General features: G+C 48.0%; 1 protein-coding gene across 1 annotated transcript in view; it reads right to left on the bottom strand.

Moving 5' to 3' along the window:
- Nucleotides 1-5,463: 5,463 nt before the first annotated feature.
- The window catches only part of MYO10 (myosin X), a 209,187-nt gene continuing 196,563 nt past the window's right edge, over nt 5,464-18,087 (bottom strand). Inside the window, 9 exon segments of the mRNA XM_021702489.2 lie at nt 5,464-6,941; nt 8,232-8,423; nt 10,867-11,319; nt 11,702-11,822; nt 12,601-12,737; nt 13,529-13,736; nt 14,326-14,623; nt 15,110-15,233; nt 17,701-17,858. Coding sequence (XP_021558164.2) covers nt 6,840-6,941; nt 8,232-8,423; nt 10,867-11,319; nt 11,702-11,822; nt 12,601-12,737; nt 13,529-13,736; nt 14,326-14,623; nt 15,110-15,233; nt 17,701-17,858 — 1,793 coding nt within the window. The 3' untranslated portion in view covers nt 5,464-6,839.

The following is an 18,087-nucleotide window of genomic DNA, read 5'->3' as shown; positions in this document are numbered from 1 at the left end:
GCCTCGCAAATGTTCTAGTGTCCCTTCTACGACCTAGCTTTGGGACTCAGGTGGTAGCCTTCCTGTCACACTCTAGCTGTTAGGAGGAGGAGAGGAGAATTAGACTCCACCTTTTCGTGGGAGGATTGTCAAAGAAATTTGTGGATATGTTTAAAGCCACCCCAATGGGTCCCCTGGCCCAAATGATTTACTTTTCTCCTTCATACATTTCTGAAATCCAGCTGAGTACATGACGCCAGTCCCATGACTGGGACTCTGTTCCACTAACTGGGAATCCTTCCCCCTGGGTTCTTGGAGTTATCCTGAGTCATCCTCCTTTTTCCACAAATGCCACAGACTTGTGACTGTTCCGTGCCCCCCCGCCCCCCATTTTCCCCTTTGTGAACGACAGTCTCTGCAGCAGTTAGCTTCTGGAGGACAGGAAACTTGTCTCCACGGCACACAAATCTTCCAGTCAGTGTTAATGAGCTGTACTTGAGGAACTACACCCAAGAGCCTCATTCACACCAGAACTTGATCTACATGACAAGATCCTGGGCCCCAAGATGTCTTAATAAGACTTTGATGGGTCTGGAGAGGGAGGGAGTGTCTTTTGCATAGAGCTAGTGGCTGGAGTAATCTGAAGACACCCATGTGTTGAGGTTGAGAAGACAAACCAGTTGGGGGACGGTACCTGTGGGGCTTGGCGAGCTCTGCATGGCCTCCTTACCTAGTTCTTTCAGCATGGCGGCTTCAGGTTGATGAGATTTCTGTCATGTCGGGTCAGAGCTCCTAAGGTGCGTGTCCCAAGAGAAAGAGCAAGTAAAGATGTGTCACCTTTTATGACCTGGCCTTGTAAGCTATGTGGTTTCACTTCTACCACATTCTATTTATTAGAAGTGGACTCACGATGGCTGGCCCATATTCATGGGGATGAGACTTCACCTTTTTATAGGAAGGGTTATCAAGAAGTTACTTTTTTTTTTGAAAAGATTTTGAGAGCGCACGAGTGAGCACAAGCAGGGGGAGCAGGAGCAGGAGAAGTAGAGCTAGGCTCCCCACCAAGCAGGGAGCCTGACTCGAGGCTCGATCCCAAGACCCTGGGATCAAGACCTGAGCTGAAGGCAGATGCTTAACTGACTGGCCATCCAGGCATCCCAGTTGTAACGTTTTTTTTTAAAAGCACCACACAAAGTGGCAGGGGAAGCTGGGGAATGGATTCTGTAGCTTAGCATCCACCGCAAGCTAAAACGTAAGGGAATTCTATTATGAAAGGCAAAAGGGAAGAAAGGACAAATGGTAAAATGGCAGATCACTGAGGGATGGGAAGCAGTCTCTGCTGCAGGCAGCTTTGCAGAGAAATTAAAATCTAAGCCAGGTTGTCATGGATGAAGAGGTAAGAACGGGGAGAAAGATCATTTCCGGCAAGAGAAGATTCCGAGGGAAAACCTGGAAAAGGGACGACGGTGGGCATCTGTGTCTGGTGACATTAGAAGTGTGCAATCAGAGGAAGCTGGTGATCGGGTGGTGGTAAGCTAGGGGCGTGGCCATGTAAAGGAAAATAGAGAAAGTGGTTGGATTTTAGGATAGCTTTATGAGAAGAGCACGATTTCACTCAAACCTGGTATGAATTCTTTGTCCACTGTAGTTTTGTCATTTTTCAGCCAAATGTGGTTAGATTATAAAAAGGCCACAGTTCTCCAACCTCTCGAGTGACTTTGCAGCAACTTCCATCAAGATATGGAGTTTGTTTCCCCACCTCTTGGCTCTGGTCTGGCATTGGGTCTGGCTTTGGCCAATAAAATATGGTGGACTCGCCAGTGTGCCAGTTTAAAGCTAAGCCTTGAGAGGCCCTGCCTGTACCTACTAGTTTTTGCAAGACCTTGCCAAATGCCGTGAATCAGCCAAGGCTAGCTAACTGGAGAACAAGAGATCACATGGAGCAGAGCTCAGCCTTCTCATCTGAGGCTCCAGACAGATGAGAAAGCCAAGGCAAGATCAACAAAGTTGACCTGGATACCGCTGAACTTAGTCATGAATGAGATGAGCAGGGAGACTGCCCAGCTCCAACAGATGACCTATAGAATCGTGACCTAAGTAAATGCTTATTGTTTTAGCCACTGAATCTGGAGTTACTTGTTGCACAGCAAAGATATTGCTTAAATAATTTGCTTTCTAAATCTCAATATCCCCAATGTAAAAATGGGTTTGCTAGCACCTACTCCTACTGGAAGGACACAATGACAGGATGATGCATCTTGCACCAAGCCTGAAACATGTACTGAGCAAATGGTAACTAACGCCATTGATCACATCAGAGAGAGATGGTCAAGGGGAAAACACAAGGAGAGCATAAGAAGGACATACTTAGAAACGTACTCCCCATTCTGCTCATTTTTGCCTCATGGATTTTCTTCAGTAATTTGTTCCATTGGCATGTGCTCACATTACACATCAGAAATCTTCATTTTTTGGCTCCACATTTTTTTTTTTAAATTTAAATTCAATTAACATTGTGTATTGTTAGTTTCAGAGGTAGAGTTCAGTGATTCATCAGTTACATATAACACCCCTTGCTCATTGTATCAAGTGCCCTCCTTAATGCCCATCACCCAGTGACCCCATCCCCCCACCCACCTCCTCTCTAGCAACCCTACCACATTCTCCTTTGAAAACTCTCTCCCTTGCACTCTTGTTTTCTGGACCCCTTCAACACATATGCAGATGGCCCAATTACTGTTGCTGTTACAGTCAACTGATTTCATACATTTTTATCTTGTACCCCCAACTAGGCTCTAAGCAACTTAAGACAATTCTTATACTTCCTTTGCAAACCCCACTGAGATAGTGTGGACAGCGTGTGGGTTTTTTTTTTCCCCGATCCAAACAATTTAGTAAATTAAAGTCAACTAAATTATGTTATGGTTGATGTTGATCATTGGGGTTATCTTTTTTCTAATCAAGAGGCCTATTGCATTTCCTCAATGTCAAGTCAGTAAGTCAACTTATGGAGAACAGTTCCCCCAAGAGATCAGAGTTACCAGAATTACTCATTTTCTTTTCTGGCAGGTCATGAGGGAATGATGAGAACACTGATCTGGAAACTAATTCCCACCAACCAAATGTCTGGATGCCTCGGGTAGGAGACCCTGTTTATGTCTCAAACTGCTAATCAACTATAATCCTGTTATTACTTGAAAGGGAAAAGAAATCTCTGGGAAAACTAAAGATAGGAGCAGATTATATACTTTGCAAACGTCTGTACTTTTCCCACAGTAACTTTCCCCTGTACAAAGTGCTTAAAGCTTTCTAAGTGTCTTTTTTACTTCCTTTAGAGGTTTTCTTATGAATAGGAAACAAATTTCTTATGGAAAAATTGTTTATTGGTATGTCTTTTCCGTGTGGTGTGCAGGACCAAGCTTTCGGGAGCCAACTATGCATCCCATCCAACTCCACATTCAGTGATGTCACCTTGGAGCTCGAAATTAGCCCTGGTGGAAATACGGACACCATGACAATCAGCCAACCGCACATGGCAGGACTGCCCCCCTACCCCCACCCTGGAGAGCCCGCGGATAAACATTCACCAGAACATCTCTGCCAAAGCCCCAGGTACCTGGGAATTACAGCTCGCGTCTTCTTGAGTACAGACACTCAGTTTCACCAGGAAGACATCAGAGTCCCTTTGCTCACTGCTGGGCATAACACCCTAAGTTGGGGGCTGATAAAATTGGGACGGAACGAAAGCCGAGATCTGTGCTGAGTGGGGAGGAGAGCCACGAGACAAGGTTAGAGGCAGGCAGGGCAGAGGACACAGCGCTATAGTAGAGGGTGATATTTTGGTTGGATAAAATTATAGGAGAGCTTTTCGTAGGAGAGGGATATAGTTGGATTTAGATTTTATAAAGATCCCTCCATGTATTTGGTTTGTCAACAGCATATACAGGTGGGGGGTGCAGGGGAGGGTGCCAGAGGTGGTAAAGCATGGAGGCCAATGGGGCTAGGACAGGGGAGCCATAGCATGGCTTCTGACCTTTGCCCTAACACCTGCTGCACACCTGTGCTCATGCCAGTTCTGGGACCCTCCCCTAGGAAGAATTTGTTCCCCTCTGCCATATTGCAAGACCAGCTCAAGACACTACCCCCCCCCCCAGAATCCTCCCAGCCATCCCAGTCCCATCTCTGCCTGCTTTGGGGACACATGAGGCTGGATTTGGGGGGGGGGGGAGCGGGGGAGGGCATGTGAAGGGAAGACAGTGTTTCGGTCCTGGAGAGACTTTTGTCAATATGCTGATTGATCAAGTAGAAGTGAGAGGTGATGCTGAGCCAGTCTGTGTTGATGAGGAAATGCAGGGAGGGAAGGAAATCCCAGAGCTCATTCAAAATAGCAGACAAGAAATGTTTAAAGCAACAATCTCCCAAGTACTAACCAGGCCCGACCCTGCTTAGCTTCCGAGATCAGACGAGATCGGGCGCGTTCAGAGTGGTATGGCCGTAGACTGGGGACTATAGTCCTTGTCTAACATGGGGAAGCAAAATCCTAATTACAATGGACAATTGTGATACTGTTCTGTGGTTTTGCAAAATGTCACCATAGGGGAAACCAGGTGAAGGGTATATGGTTCTCCCTGTACGTGCTATTGCAACTTCTTCTGAACCTATATATTTCTAAATAAAACATTAAAACATCCCAGCCGTGGGCACATAAAGGCCCAAGTGCAGAGAGACCTAGGTTCTGGTGTTGGTGCTGCTGTGATGTCTCAGATGAGGCACTCTGCCTCACTTTGCCTACCTCTTCATATGCAACTGGGGGAGAGGCAGCCTTTTGGGGTACAACTCATGGAGGGAAGAGGCCCTTCTGCCAACTTCCCTCTGGGCTAGAAATGAAAACAAAGACAGCAGTAGAACACAGAGTCTAGCTCACCTTCCTTCTCATCACCTGCAGCCCACAGGTGCTCAGCAGCACCTGCCTTTACTTACTTCCAGTCCCCGGGGAGGGTGGGTGGGGGGGCAGCACTCTGAACACAAGCAGTGGTGGGATTCAGTGGAAGAGAAAGGGACATCCGGGGGACTGGCACCGCTCACGTCCCAGGTCAGACCCCATGTCCTGAGTTTTTGGGTAAATCAATGGCCAAAGAGCCTACCTGTGTATTCTCCCCAGTGAGCACGGCTGCAAGCAGGTTGTAGGATCATGATTTCACGATTAGACAGGTTTTGGGGCTCCGAGACCATTTGACATAAACACACATTTCAAGGCCTTAGATTTCTGGGTTTCATGGAATCCTTTCTTTTATCTTCTCTGCTTCCTTGGAGTCGTGCTGTGTGTCTACATGTCCACTTTAAGACCTAGTGATCAACTTATGAAACACACAGTTTCGACACTGAGGCCAAAAGCATTAAAACCAAACCAACAACAAAAACCCCAACCCCATGATGTATTTCAGGTCCCCCTGCTCAAGAAAACACACTGCAAGATAGCTAATATCTTTTATTGTCAGACTTACTTTGAGCCAACAAACAAGGATTTCGCAGGGCTGTCCAGGAAAGATAAGGCAATTTTTTTTTTTTCTTTGTGGGCAGACTCAGTTGGCCTAAGTCTTTACAACTTTTTTCCATATAAAAATAAAAGTCCAGGACCAGATTATTTTTCTTCTGGTCATAAATGCTGATTTATTTACAGGCACCTTATTGGACTATCATTATAAACTTGGGATAAAATGTATTTTCTTAAAGCCTCGGCATTTATATGGTCAGGGTCCTTTCAAGATTCACTCGCACATTATACCCCTGGCGAATGAAGCTTCTTTCCACCATACCCAATGTGGTCATATGGTCATCTACCTGGAGCGATACAAACTCACCTTCAAAGAAATTTTTTAACTTAAATCTTTTAGAAACTAAAGACTCCAAAATGACTTCATATAGTTCTAAAAACAGCATTGGAGTCAGAGTGGTTTATAAATACCATTATCTGTATGGGCTGCATATCTGTTTATAATACAGCAGACACAGAGTGCAGACTTTGCTACACGTAAAACAAAACGGAGTCAAAACGTGGTTTTCGAAATACAGCAAAGACAGGAAAATCCAAGATTCTGGTCTGTTAATAAAACCACCTTATAAAGTAACGATTGAAGACTAGAACTCTCAACTATTAAAATATACAGACAGACTGTTTACACCATTGCACATCCTCTTTTCCCTTTGCTTTTAATGCTCATGAGACCATGATTAAAGTGATGAGTTTATGAACACATGCATGCACAGGCAAGCACAGAGACGTGAAAGAGGAAACAAAGAAGTTAATCTACGTCCACAGGGAAGGCTGCCAGCAGCGCTCCGACTAAAATATCCTGTCCCCTTGTGCTCCCTCTGTCCCCCTCCCCGCTCCCTCACCTTCCCTCAAAGTAGGGAAATCAGGCCGGGAGGCTAGTGCAGAATTGATGGATAAACGCCCCTCCCCGTCCAAGCTTTCTAAGTCTCCCCCAAGATGGCCGGAGGGGGCATCTCCCTTCAGTAGCACAGTTAAGGTCAGTTAGTGTTGGGTCCACACGTTAAGGCACTTCTGGCTGCTTTGGCGGGGGCGGGGGGGGGGAGGCGGAGGGGGGGTTTGTCCTCTCTCTCTTAAGGCATGTGACATCTAAGAGTAGTAAAGCTTTCCAAACGGGGCTGGCTGTTAAGGTTGACCGCTTAATACAGGCTCCCGGAAGTTGAGAGGGCGGAAGGACCCTCGGAGACCCCTCCCTCCGGCGAGGGGCTTCCGGGAGGCGGGGCGGCTCCGCCCGGCTGTGCGCCGGCGCCGGCCCAGGCCAGAGGGCTGCCGCTTGGGAAGCTGGAGACGCGGGGGTTCCCTCCTGCCTTCACCTGGAGCTGCCCTGGCTGCTCACGGAGCGCGACGTGCTGTAGCGTTTCTTCACGATCATGCTGATGTAGGCTTTCATGAGCTTGGCCACGTCCACCACCTGCCCGGGGGAAGCAGAACGGGCGCACGGTCAGCGGGGGCGCAGGGAGGGGAGGGCCGGTCGCCGGGCCGAAGCCAGCCGCCCGCCGCGCGACTCCACGGCTCCGGTTCTGTCCCGGACCGAACCTTCAGCGGCTTTTCCCTCTTCCCAGTCAGCGGGCAGGGGAAGCGTGGCTTTTCCGAGTACGGTGGGCACCACCTGGTGGTTCTTTCACACGAAAACGACAATTCTGCCTGATGTACACTTGTCAGATTTTACACATTAAAACAAACAAACCCCACCTGAGGACACTGTTGGTGTCACCAGGGCTGGGATTACTATCCCCGCTTAAAATACTGGCGAACGACCGAGCCCACGATCACAGCTGGTAAACACTGGCTCCTCAGTGTCGTCCCCGCCCCATGATGCAGCTGCAGCACAGAGCGAGGCTGGGGGCGGGGGGCTGCCCCCCTCATGCTGGCCTGCATCCCTCTTAAGGCGTTCTGTTTCCCTCATCTCTCCTCCCTCTTAGTCCCACCCCCGTCACTTAGCACAGTCACGGGCATCACACCAGGCACCATCAGAGACCCCCACGGTGGCTCCCTCTGTGTACTAGCGTTGGCCAAGCCTGGCAGCTGGCAGCCGGGCGCCTGGGACCCTCTGGTCAAAGGCCCAGCCCCTTCCTTGTCCCTGCTCCCCTCCCGTTAGCCTAGTCCGCCTCCCGCATCGCAGCCTCCGTGAGACTGCCGCCTCCCCAGGACTTTACAGCAATAGCCAAGCTGGTGGGTCATTCATTTCCATTTTCTAACTCTGCTTGCCGGAAGCTCCCTAAGTGGAGCCCTCACTAGGCTTTTTGGTTTATCAAGATGATGATTACATTTTAAGCTTTGGAGCAGAGGGCACACACATTGAGGCTTTTTTTTGGGTGACTTTGTGAGCCAGAATTCGCTACGCCCCAGGCGGTCATGCCCCTTGCTCCCTCCAGCTGCAATTCTCTGCCGTCATCATCTGCTGATTGGCACAAGGCTTCCTTGCCACGCTATATATATTTTGGACATCTAAATCATTTCCTTTCCTCCGTGGGTAAGACCCACTGGTAGAACGGAACCAAATTTCTCAGCTGCAAAGGTAGAGAAGAAATTTGGGAGGATTTGATTTTGGCCCTCAGGGCACTGACAGCTGGGAAGCGACCACCATGCTGTATTTTCATGTTTTAAAGCAAAACAGCCAAAATTACTCAAAGGCATCAGGAAATGGGGCGTTTCTCTCTCTTGTCAAGGCCACAAATGACTTCCGTGGCTGGCTTCTTACCTCACTGGTTTCAAAGAGCAGCTCCCTCTCGTCGACCACGATTTTGTACGTGTTTGCCAGCGGTGCCCCGAAAGAGAGGATGTGCTCGTATTGGAAGACTTCCAACGGTCTTCCCTCCCCACGCTTGTACACAGACACAGCATCCGCGCTGACGCCCAGCCAGAGGTCCTGGGGGAAGCCGCCTTCCCTGCACTGTGGACCAGAGGCCCATCAGCAAGCAGTAAGAAACAGAGAACGTGGGAGAGGCTGAGTCAGGCACTCTGTGCAGAACACCGTATGCATCCAACACGTGCATGTGCCCAGGGAACCGAAAGAGGACATGTCGTCTCCCCATGGAGGCCTGATTGATTTCTGACTGGCTGACCCATATTGGGCATTTGGAAAACCCAATCTGTGAATCCTGACATCGGGCTTTGACTCCACCCTTTGATAACCTTACTCCGGGGGAAGTTGACAACGGCTGCCCCAGCAAACCCAGCAACGGAAGCCAGTCTCCTATTCCTAGCTCTGCCTCCGATCCTTTTTTTTTTTTGGATCATTATTCTTCCAATACAAAATCTAGTATCAGAGGAAAATTCTCAGAGAGAATCACTCTCTGCTGAGCGGTTTGGCTCCTCTTGGAAAACAGGAATCTTTTTTTTTTAAAGATTTTTGTCAGAGAAGGAGAGAGAGAGCACAAGCAGGGGAAGAGGCAGGCAGAGGGAGAAGCAGGCTCCCTGCTGAGCAGGGAGCCCGATGTGGGATTTGATCCCAGGACCCTGGGACCATGACCTGAGCCAAGGCAGACGCTTCACCGACTGAGCCGCTCACGATTCTTGACAAGAGGCAGTAATGACCTCTTGTGTGCACGGAGGTTAACAGGAATGTCACTGGTTTAATGACGGGCTTCCCTGCATGGATTGGTGCTGGGAAACAAGAGCCCCAATTCAGGGATGAGAAGTGGGTACGAGGGATGTACATTAGTGACACTGAGAAGAAGAGGTGTTGTATAAAGCCCCTGATTTACACCTAGAAACAAACCTAACTGAACCAACCCAGCAACCAAACATAGCATCCAATGAAAATCCACGAAGGGATCTTGGAATATATAATCAATACTTAGATTTTTAGAGAGCCTCATTTAAAAGGCATCAGATACCAAACACGCTGAATGGGATTGTGAGAAAAAAACTGAAAGCTCATCTAGACCAGGGGCTGGCAAACTTACCCGTTAAGGGGCAGGGAGGCAATATTTTAGGTGTCACGGGCCATGGACGGGGTCTGTCACGGCTACACAATGCCGCTATGTTAGTGTGAAAGCAGCTGGAGGAGGCAGAGATGGGAAGGAATATTGCTGTGTTCCAATAAATCGTGATAAAAGAAGGCAGGCAGGATGTGGCACACAGATTGCCAAGCCTAGAGCACTGGTAAGACTTCCTTTCAGTAAATGGTTTACTTAAGGGGCGCCTGGGCGGCTCAGTCGGTGAAGCGTCTGCCTTCGGCTCAGGTCATGGTCCCAGGGTCCTGGGATGAGTCCCGCATCGGGCTCCCTGCTCGGCGGGAAGCCTGCTTCTCCCTTTCCCTCTGCTCCTCCCGATTGTGCTGACAGATGAATAAATAAAACCTTTAACAATAAATAAATGGTCTACTTAAAAAAAAAGGGGGATATGAATCAGTATGGGTTACCGCTAATGGCTAAATTCCATTCGCGAAAAAAATTCTTCCCTGCAAACAGATATTCATGGGGAAAGAACTAAATGTAAAATCCAGGTATAGCTGACCCTTGACAACATGGGTTTGAACTTCGAGGGTCCACTGACAGGTGGATTTCTTTTTTTAATACAGTAGAGGGCTGTAAATGTATTTTCTCTTCCTTAGGATTCTCTCAATATTCTTTTCTCTAGCTCTAGTGTAAGAATACAGTATGTATGTAACATGCAAAATATGAGTTGAGTGTTTACGTTATTGGTCAGGCTTTCGGTCAAGAGCAGGCTATTCGTAGTTACACTTTAGGAAGTCAAAAGTTATTCACGGATTTTCAACTGCATTGTTCAAGGGTCAACTGTATCCGAAGTTTCTAATTTCATGTACATAATTCTAAAAAAAATTTTTTTTTTTAATTTTAAATGCTGATTTTTACCAGCACTTGTTAATTGGATCGATCTGTGGCTTCCGTAAGAAAGAAGTTACTTAAGAATAGGTGACCTCTTGGGGCGCCTGGGTGGCTCAGTTGGTTAAGCGACTGCCTTCAGCTCAGGTCATGATCTTGGAGTCCCTGGATCGAGTCCCGCATCGGGCTCCCTGCTTGTCAGGGAGTCTGCTTCTCCCTCTGACCCTCCCCCCTCTCATGTGCTTTCTCTCTCTCTCATTCTCTCTCTCTCTCAAATAAATAAATAAAAAATCTTAAAAAAAAAAAAAAAAAAAAAAAAAGAATAGGTGACCTCTTAATTTTCCATTCACTCCTAATACAGTGGAAGCATTTACTACAAGAGAGGAAAAAACTTTTGGTGGGTGAGAGGGTGTGCTAATGGTAAAGCATGGGGGGTGGGGGTGTTGCTCTAACAAAAGGGGCTAGAGAGCAAAGGTTCTATCTTGTCGTCCCGCCCTATGTACTTGGCCATGGCCGCACTAACGAGAAGCAGCCGTCAGTCCTCACCTCCACATCAAAGAGCGTCGACCCGTAGCCTGGCCACTCCTTGATCAAGGCCATGTACTTGGCCATGGCCTGTTCTTGGCCCATTCCCTGTAGCTTCTTCCATTTGTCAATGATACTGGCCCGAGCCGAGGAGACCTCCTCCTTGATCCACATGTCCAGCATCTGTTCCTCCTCGACCTTCTGCCGGACGACAGACCCTGTCCGGAAGCTGCGCCTCAGCGTCCCCTCCAGGAAGCTCGTCCGCCTCTTCTCCAGCCGCTCGCACGGGGTGAAGCTTTTGGTGGACTGGCTAATGCGGGCCTTCAGTCTCTGCAGGGAGTAGACATCCTCGAGGGGCGGCATGGAGGCGTGCAGCGAGTAGTCCCCCTGCAGGTACTGGAGCCGCAGGGCAGCAAGGACCTGCAGGTTCTCTTCGGGGGCCGGGTAGTGGCCACGGATAACCGCTTCGTGGGCCTGAAAGGAGGCAGGCAGCAACGTTAGGGGTGTGTGACCCAAAATCCATCAGCATCTCCCTCCAAATGTCACCTTCCCTGACAACTGTACCCTCCCCTGCTTTGCTGCTTGAAATCTCTCCCCAGCACAGACGGCATCTAACACATATTTTATCCCTTAATGTCTCTCTCCTCCCAGCTAGAACAGGTCTTGGCACAGGACCTCAGACAGCATGTGTTGTGGTTTCGTTCTAGAGATGCATGAAGGAGCAGCCGCCTCGGGCATGCTGGGAAATGTACTGTCATGCCTCACCCCTCCGGATCAACCACGAACTTAAGAAGAGTGTGAACAGGTTTCACCCCTGTTCCCCAGCAGAGGAATCCGTTTCTGAAAGTTCTTCTACCTGTTCAAACATAAACGCAAATTCCACGCTGTCTTTTGGCACGTTGTCTGTGTCCAGGAAGCAGTAAAGTTTGAAGTAGAATTTCCAGGGCAGGTCCCCCACCTCTGATGTGGCAGCCAGCCTACGGACAGAAGGCAAGGGAGGTTCAGAAAGCAAAAGGAGAAATGGCCTTTCGGTGCCACAAGGAATTGACTTTAGATGACTCATTCTTTACTAACTGTATTTAGCCAGAAGTGAAAAACACGCTTTCATTTTGGTCTCACTTTAAGACAACAAATGGGCAGCCTTCAATTACACTGTGCTAACAAGGATTTTCTGCAGGCCCCAGGCAAATTAGTACCGGCTAAACATTATGCTGAATCCATAACAACAAAAGAAACAAAGGCTCTATCTTCATTCCCTTTACTAACCCTCAAATAAACGACAATATTTACAAAAATCAGCACGAATATTATGGAGGCTGTGTTTATATTGAACAGGAATATCTTTTGTGCTACTTAGGGGATAAGAAAGTCCTAGATCGAATATCACAGGTGCGTGAGATATAAAATGCAGTTTGAAGAGTGTATGAGTTTGCTTGTGTCTGCTGGCCCCGTTTCGAAGCCAATGACGAGTGAAAAGCCTAGAATCAGGAAATTCCAAGGCAGTGTGTACAACAGGGGATTGAACGAATGGGGTAAAAAAACAATGGCGAGCTGAATCTTACTTGAGACGGGCTTTATCTAGGAATTAAGAAAAACAGGCAGCAGGGGGAGATGAAAAATTAAACATGCTTCAACACAAGTAAAAGAATAGAAACTCAAATGCACATTGAAGCCAAAAACGAATGGAAATTCAGATCCTCAACTCCTGCTCTTAATTTATTTCATCTGCTGGCACTCCAGGGAGAAGGAACTTACTTTTCAAACTTTGCTAACACGTCCGCTACGATGGTTCGGCTTTCAATGGCTTTATCGACGCTTCCGTTGTACTCAAACAAGGCAAACATGTTTCTGCTGTCCTCCATGGCCAGGCCTCTGATCAGCTTCTCCACCACCTGCAAGATACACCCCAAGGTCTTCAGCTTCCAGCACGTGGTTCTGGAATGTGCCTTCTCACCAGAGCCCCCAGCGAGCTGCCGACACGCGAGGGTCCAAGCAGCTCCCCCCACTGTCATGTGTGGTCACACAGAATTTCAAAAGTGCTGTTTTTCCATTGTTCCCTAGAAATAAGATTTCTCTTGTCTTTGTATAAAAAAAAAAAAAAATGCAGAGCATTTTGCCCACTGGTAGAGACAGACGCCAGGCAAAGTTCTCGCAAACCCATACTAGCAGGAAAGGCACACAAAAACTGAAGCCCTCTCTTTCATCGGATACATTCATCAACTTCCAAGAAACAATGGCTTCCACCGATGTTTCTCCTTTCCATGCCAGAAGCTTCTCTGGATTTTATTGCCCTACTCCTTTTAGCCAATTGGTTTTAGAATGCTAAATTTCAATTTTAAAAAAGGAAAAAAAAATGTGCTCATCTGACACATTATTGTAGATATTTGCATGGCAAACAGAGACCCCTTATTGGAGAGATGCTATGATAAATCCACACGCACCTGCTTCTTACATTAGCAGGATTAGGTCTCAGCTATTTTGGCACCAGCTTAATTTTTGTGTTTCTACTCATTTTTGATACATATTTTTATCTCGATACGTGAGTTTGGGTGTAGGTTCCATCTTGTTTATTGAGCTCCTACACTATGCACGTCACAACTACGCGGTAGCCCCCCTAACCGTGTACAACTTTCCTGACTTGTGTGCATCGCAGTTAGGTATCAGACAGGGGCTTCTCCCTCACCTCCCCGGCTGTGGTGTGGGAGTTGATGGTAATCTTGCAGGAGCCTCCCCCGTGGCAATACACCGTGGACGTCATTTCCTGCCTATGGATCAGAGCTTCTATTTCATCTCGGGAAGGCACAAACTCTCTGCATTTGGTTTTCTTGAGAGATTCATAAATGAAGAGGGAGTATTTTTCCATCTCGGTTCCTGGAAACTGTTCCCGTATCCTAGGAGACAAACACTTCACTGTTAATTGCTAGACTGAGGCTGGCTGGCGTCTGGGAGCCCGATGCTTTCAGCGCGCTGCCCACGAAGGCACCGAGGGGGCCCCCCATGGTGCAGAGCAAACACCAGCCACTTTCTGTGCAGGTTTTGTTTAAATGCAAACAATAAAAAAAAAAAAAATCCCAGTGAGCCAGGGTTGGATGGGGAGCAGCTGCAGGCTTGCTGAGAGCCATGTCTCATACCGTTGGATGAAAATCTTTTTTCCATGGGTCGTCAGTCTGAATCAGAACGTTTCTACCTATTTGATCTGGATCCAAATATCCAGGCTTCCCCCCTGCCCGCCGCCATTTATACAGGTGGTGGTAATTAAATGGACTCCACATCTTAGACGTTAGGACACTACACTGAAAGGGACCCGGTCCCCGCCACAGCCTTGTGTGGTTTGGCTTAGAGAGGACACCGCCCCTGTGTTGGCTGGTTCAAGGGACCCACGAGTGCGACCACACTAGGCGTCTTGTTTCCCGTCCTCTTCCTCCGAGCCACGGGGCCGCACAGCACCTGAGTGAGCGCCTGGATCGGGCTGTCTCGTACCTTCTCAGATGGAAGCGGAGGTACTTCAGGATCCCCCGGCTCGGCAAGAAGGTGCAGCTCAGACATGTCAGGATCTGCCAGCTGCAGAGGTTGCCCACGCTGCCCGGATGGGGCACTTTGTTGGTCTGCTTGATGAGCTGGCAGAACAGCTCGTCCCGCAGAGGGCGGAGGTCATGCCCTGTCTGCAGGATGCCCTGGATTATGGGGATGGGGTCAGACATGGCTTCCAGCTGCTGGAGGGAATTGAAGATCTTGATGGCTTCATCCTGAAGGGTGGTGTAGCCTTTGTCTTTGAGCACTAGGAGAAGAACACACACAGAAGCCTTTAGATGCAGGGCCTGGACATGCTACAATCTGAGCAGCACACACCCAAGGGGAAGGAATGGGGACAGACGGCAGCTTCGTGACGCGGTGCTCGCCACGTTCCCTGAACCTTCGAATCAGGCGAACAACGCTGTCAAAACACAGAGGTGGGCAAGTTATGTTGTTTTGTTATATAACTGAACTATTTTATTCTACAAAATGCTTGCTTAAAAAGTTGGTCGGTTGCCAAACAGGTTCCCGATTTATAATGTAAGACTCTCAGGATCTGGTTCTCTAGTAAATTCAGGCGACTCTGAGTTTGCAGGAGGGCTGGCATTTCCTGCCTCCCTCTAAAATTGTTCTTTTAGTTCAACAATGCGTGCATCACCACAGACAACAACGCTATGTGACCGAGCTAAGGAGTGACGAGGGCGAACAGAATCGTGTCCACCGCGGAGTATGGGAGGGGCCGGGCACTCACAGTTCAGGTTTATGTCTCCGTAGGGCAGGGGCAGCAGCGGGGAGTGCAGGGGGTGGTGCGTGTGGCGGAGGATGGGGTTCCGCTTGTAAATCTGCTCCACCACATCGGAGTTCAGGCAGTTCTCCTTGAAAACAGAGGACCCGGTCAAGCAAGCAAGCTTATCTAAAACACACATGTGTACAAGAACAAAAGCATCTGTATTTTTTCCTAAAATTTTTCTAGAGCACGAGCAGGTGGGGAGGGGCGGAGGAAGAGAATCTCAAGCTGACTCCATGCCCAGAGCGGAGCCAACATGGGCTCGATCTCACAACCCTGAGGTCATGACCTGAGCTGAAATCAAGAGAGTAGGAGCTTAACCGACTGAGCCACCCAGGTGCCCCAGCATCTGTGTTCTCCCACACATGAACATTTTCCAGCGTCTAAAGCATCCATGAGATACTAGAGAATCTAGCATTAATAATTTCAAGCACGGAGGCACCTGGGTGGTTGGTTAAGCATCCTACTCTTCATCTCAGCTCAGGTCTTGATCTCAGCGTCATGAGTTCAAGCCCCGTGTTGGGTTCCATGCTGGGCATCATGCTGGGCATGCAGCCTCCTTAAAAATAATAATAATTTTGGGGGACCTGGGTGGCTCCGTTGGTTAAGCATCCGTCTCTTGGTTTCGGCTCAGGTCATGATCTCAAAGTTGTGAGCTCGACCCCAGAGTCTGGCTCCGTACTCAGTGGGGAGTCTGCTTCTCCCTCTCCTTTTCCCCCTCCCTCTGCCCATGCAGTCTCTCTCTCAAATAAATCTTAAAAAAAAAAAATTTCAAGCACAAAGATACCCATAATCCGTTTGAAGACAAATCACAAATCACATTTTTCTCACACACAGCTCATTCTCTTCATTTCATGTGTATATATTTTCTCCTGGAGATTATATATACTTCAAAGAATTAAAGTTCTTTTGCTATTTAGCCATCAAACATTTAGCAAACCATGTATTTTCATCTATAATTTGCTTAATACATTGTTTTCATTCTTTACTTGATCTTCTGTATTTTCTCTACATCTGAAAATTACACATGTTGATATGTTATTAGAGAGACTGTTCAACATGTCTAACCTCTTTCCTGAAATTTAAGAGATCCCTTCGTAGAAATTCATCATGTATTTATGCTCCTAAAATGTTAATTTGGGATTCGAAAAAGGCAAAGTCCTTTTAGAACGTTAAACAATCAGAAAAGTTGGAGGAGAGGTAACGAATCATTCTCTTACGGTAATTTTCACTATGAAACTTTTTTAATAACGCCCAATTGAAAGCCAGGAAAAAAAAAACAACTTTATTTCAACAATTCTGTATGGGTTTAATTAGGGCAACCTAATTTTTTAAAAAGGACTGTTTCATATTTGGAAAATTCTATTACTCTTTTAATGACAGATTTCAAATTAGAGAACACAGGAATAGATAAGACACAGCTTTGAAGAGAAAGTTCAGTGATGTGTTTTCGCTTTTTCAAAAAAAAACCTTCAAATTTTTTTTAATGCTAGAAATGAAATTGCTAGTATTTAGCATCCTGGGTTTCATGGAAAGCTCTGCAGAGTTTTGGAGAATATCTGATTTCATGGAATTTAGCTCCAAATACCCAGAAAAAACATCACTTTGGAATCCACAGGCAGACTTGAATTCAGTGGGAAATGATATCCTATGGACATATTAGACCCTCTCCCACCTCCGTGAAATCTAGCTGGCCTCCTGGATCTGATGAGCTAATTTCCTTTGATGTAGATCAGTAAACACCTGTCTTGCTAGCATTCTCAAATCTTTTCTGTCACTATTCCAGCTCTTTGCTTGGTATTGGGAATCTATCTGATGGTAACTAAGAGGAACAGCAGTAAAAATAATCCCCTTGACCTGGTTCTGCATCAGGGACTGATCAGCTACGTGAACAATGCAACCAGAATATTCCACGTCTCTGTTTCCATTCCTGAAAAATGAGTGTGGCATCTCTGTGCATGGCTGCCATGTAATTATCCGTTCAATGTATACTCCCTGAGCAATTCATCTTTATGAAAAGGAAATTACAATTTAACAATGTCAGTGTTGGTCCAGAGACTTGGAAGCTTCCTGTGAGTTTGGAGGTGCCTATAAAGATTCCAAGTTTTCTAGACCAATCCAGGCTGCTGGTGACCCCCGCTGTGTGGTCCGGTCACTGTACAGTAAGAGGAGAATTACTGTGTTGCTCCGAGAAGGTCCCCACCCCAGGGCTCAAGGGCATCCTGTGGCAGCAGGTCATCCCCACACAGATCACACCATGTCCCTGGGATGGGGAGCCCTACACCCCAAACCACAAACCATCTAACATCCGGGTTTGCCTCGGCAGCAACATCTGACGCCTCCCTGAAGACAAAGTACTTTTAGTGTCAAATTTCACCTAAGCACTACATTTCAATTTCTAAAAGCCGTGATATTCTAACAGAAAATTAATCAAAAGTTAGTTTTGATGACGGAATAAAAATGGAGCTTGACCGACGTCCCAATGTTCCAAGGGGGGTTGGGGGGGGAATCCGCGAGCTACCGTGACCCAGCCCTTGAGCTCGGGTCCGCCGTACCTTGATGTCCTGAATCAGTTGCTGGGTGGGAGTGTCGATCGGGGCCTTGGTGTCCGTCACATTCTGGATGGCGCTGGACCACCTGGTGGCCTCGTTGAGCAGCTTGGTATAGAGCCGGTAGCAGTGCTTGCGACCGTACACGGTGACGTTCCAGTAGCCTGCGGTAGAGCGCACGCGCAGCGCGTCACCCTCCGCACGGGGGCGCGCCCCCCGGCCACCCCGCAACCGGGCAACCCGGCAACCCCGCAACCGGGCAACCCCTCAACCCGGCAACCCCGCAACCGGGCAACCCGGCAACCGGGCAACCCGGCAACCCCGCAACCGAGCAACCCCTCAACCCGGCAACCCCGCAACCCGGCAACCCCTCAACCCGGCAACCCCGCAACC

Source organism: Neomonachus schauinslandi, chromosome 7 (assembly GCF_002201575.2).
Source record: "Neomonachus schauinslandi chromosome 7, ASM220157v2, whole genome shotgun sequence".
Classification (NCBI taxonomy): domain Eukaryota; kingdom Metazoa; phylum Chordata; class Mammalia; order Carnivora; family Phocidae; genus Neomonachus; species Neomonachus schauinslandi.
This window is presented reverse-complemented; position numbering and strand designations above follow the sequence as displayed.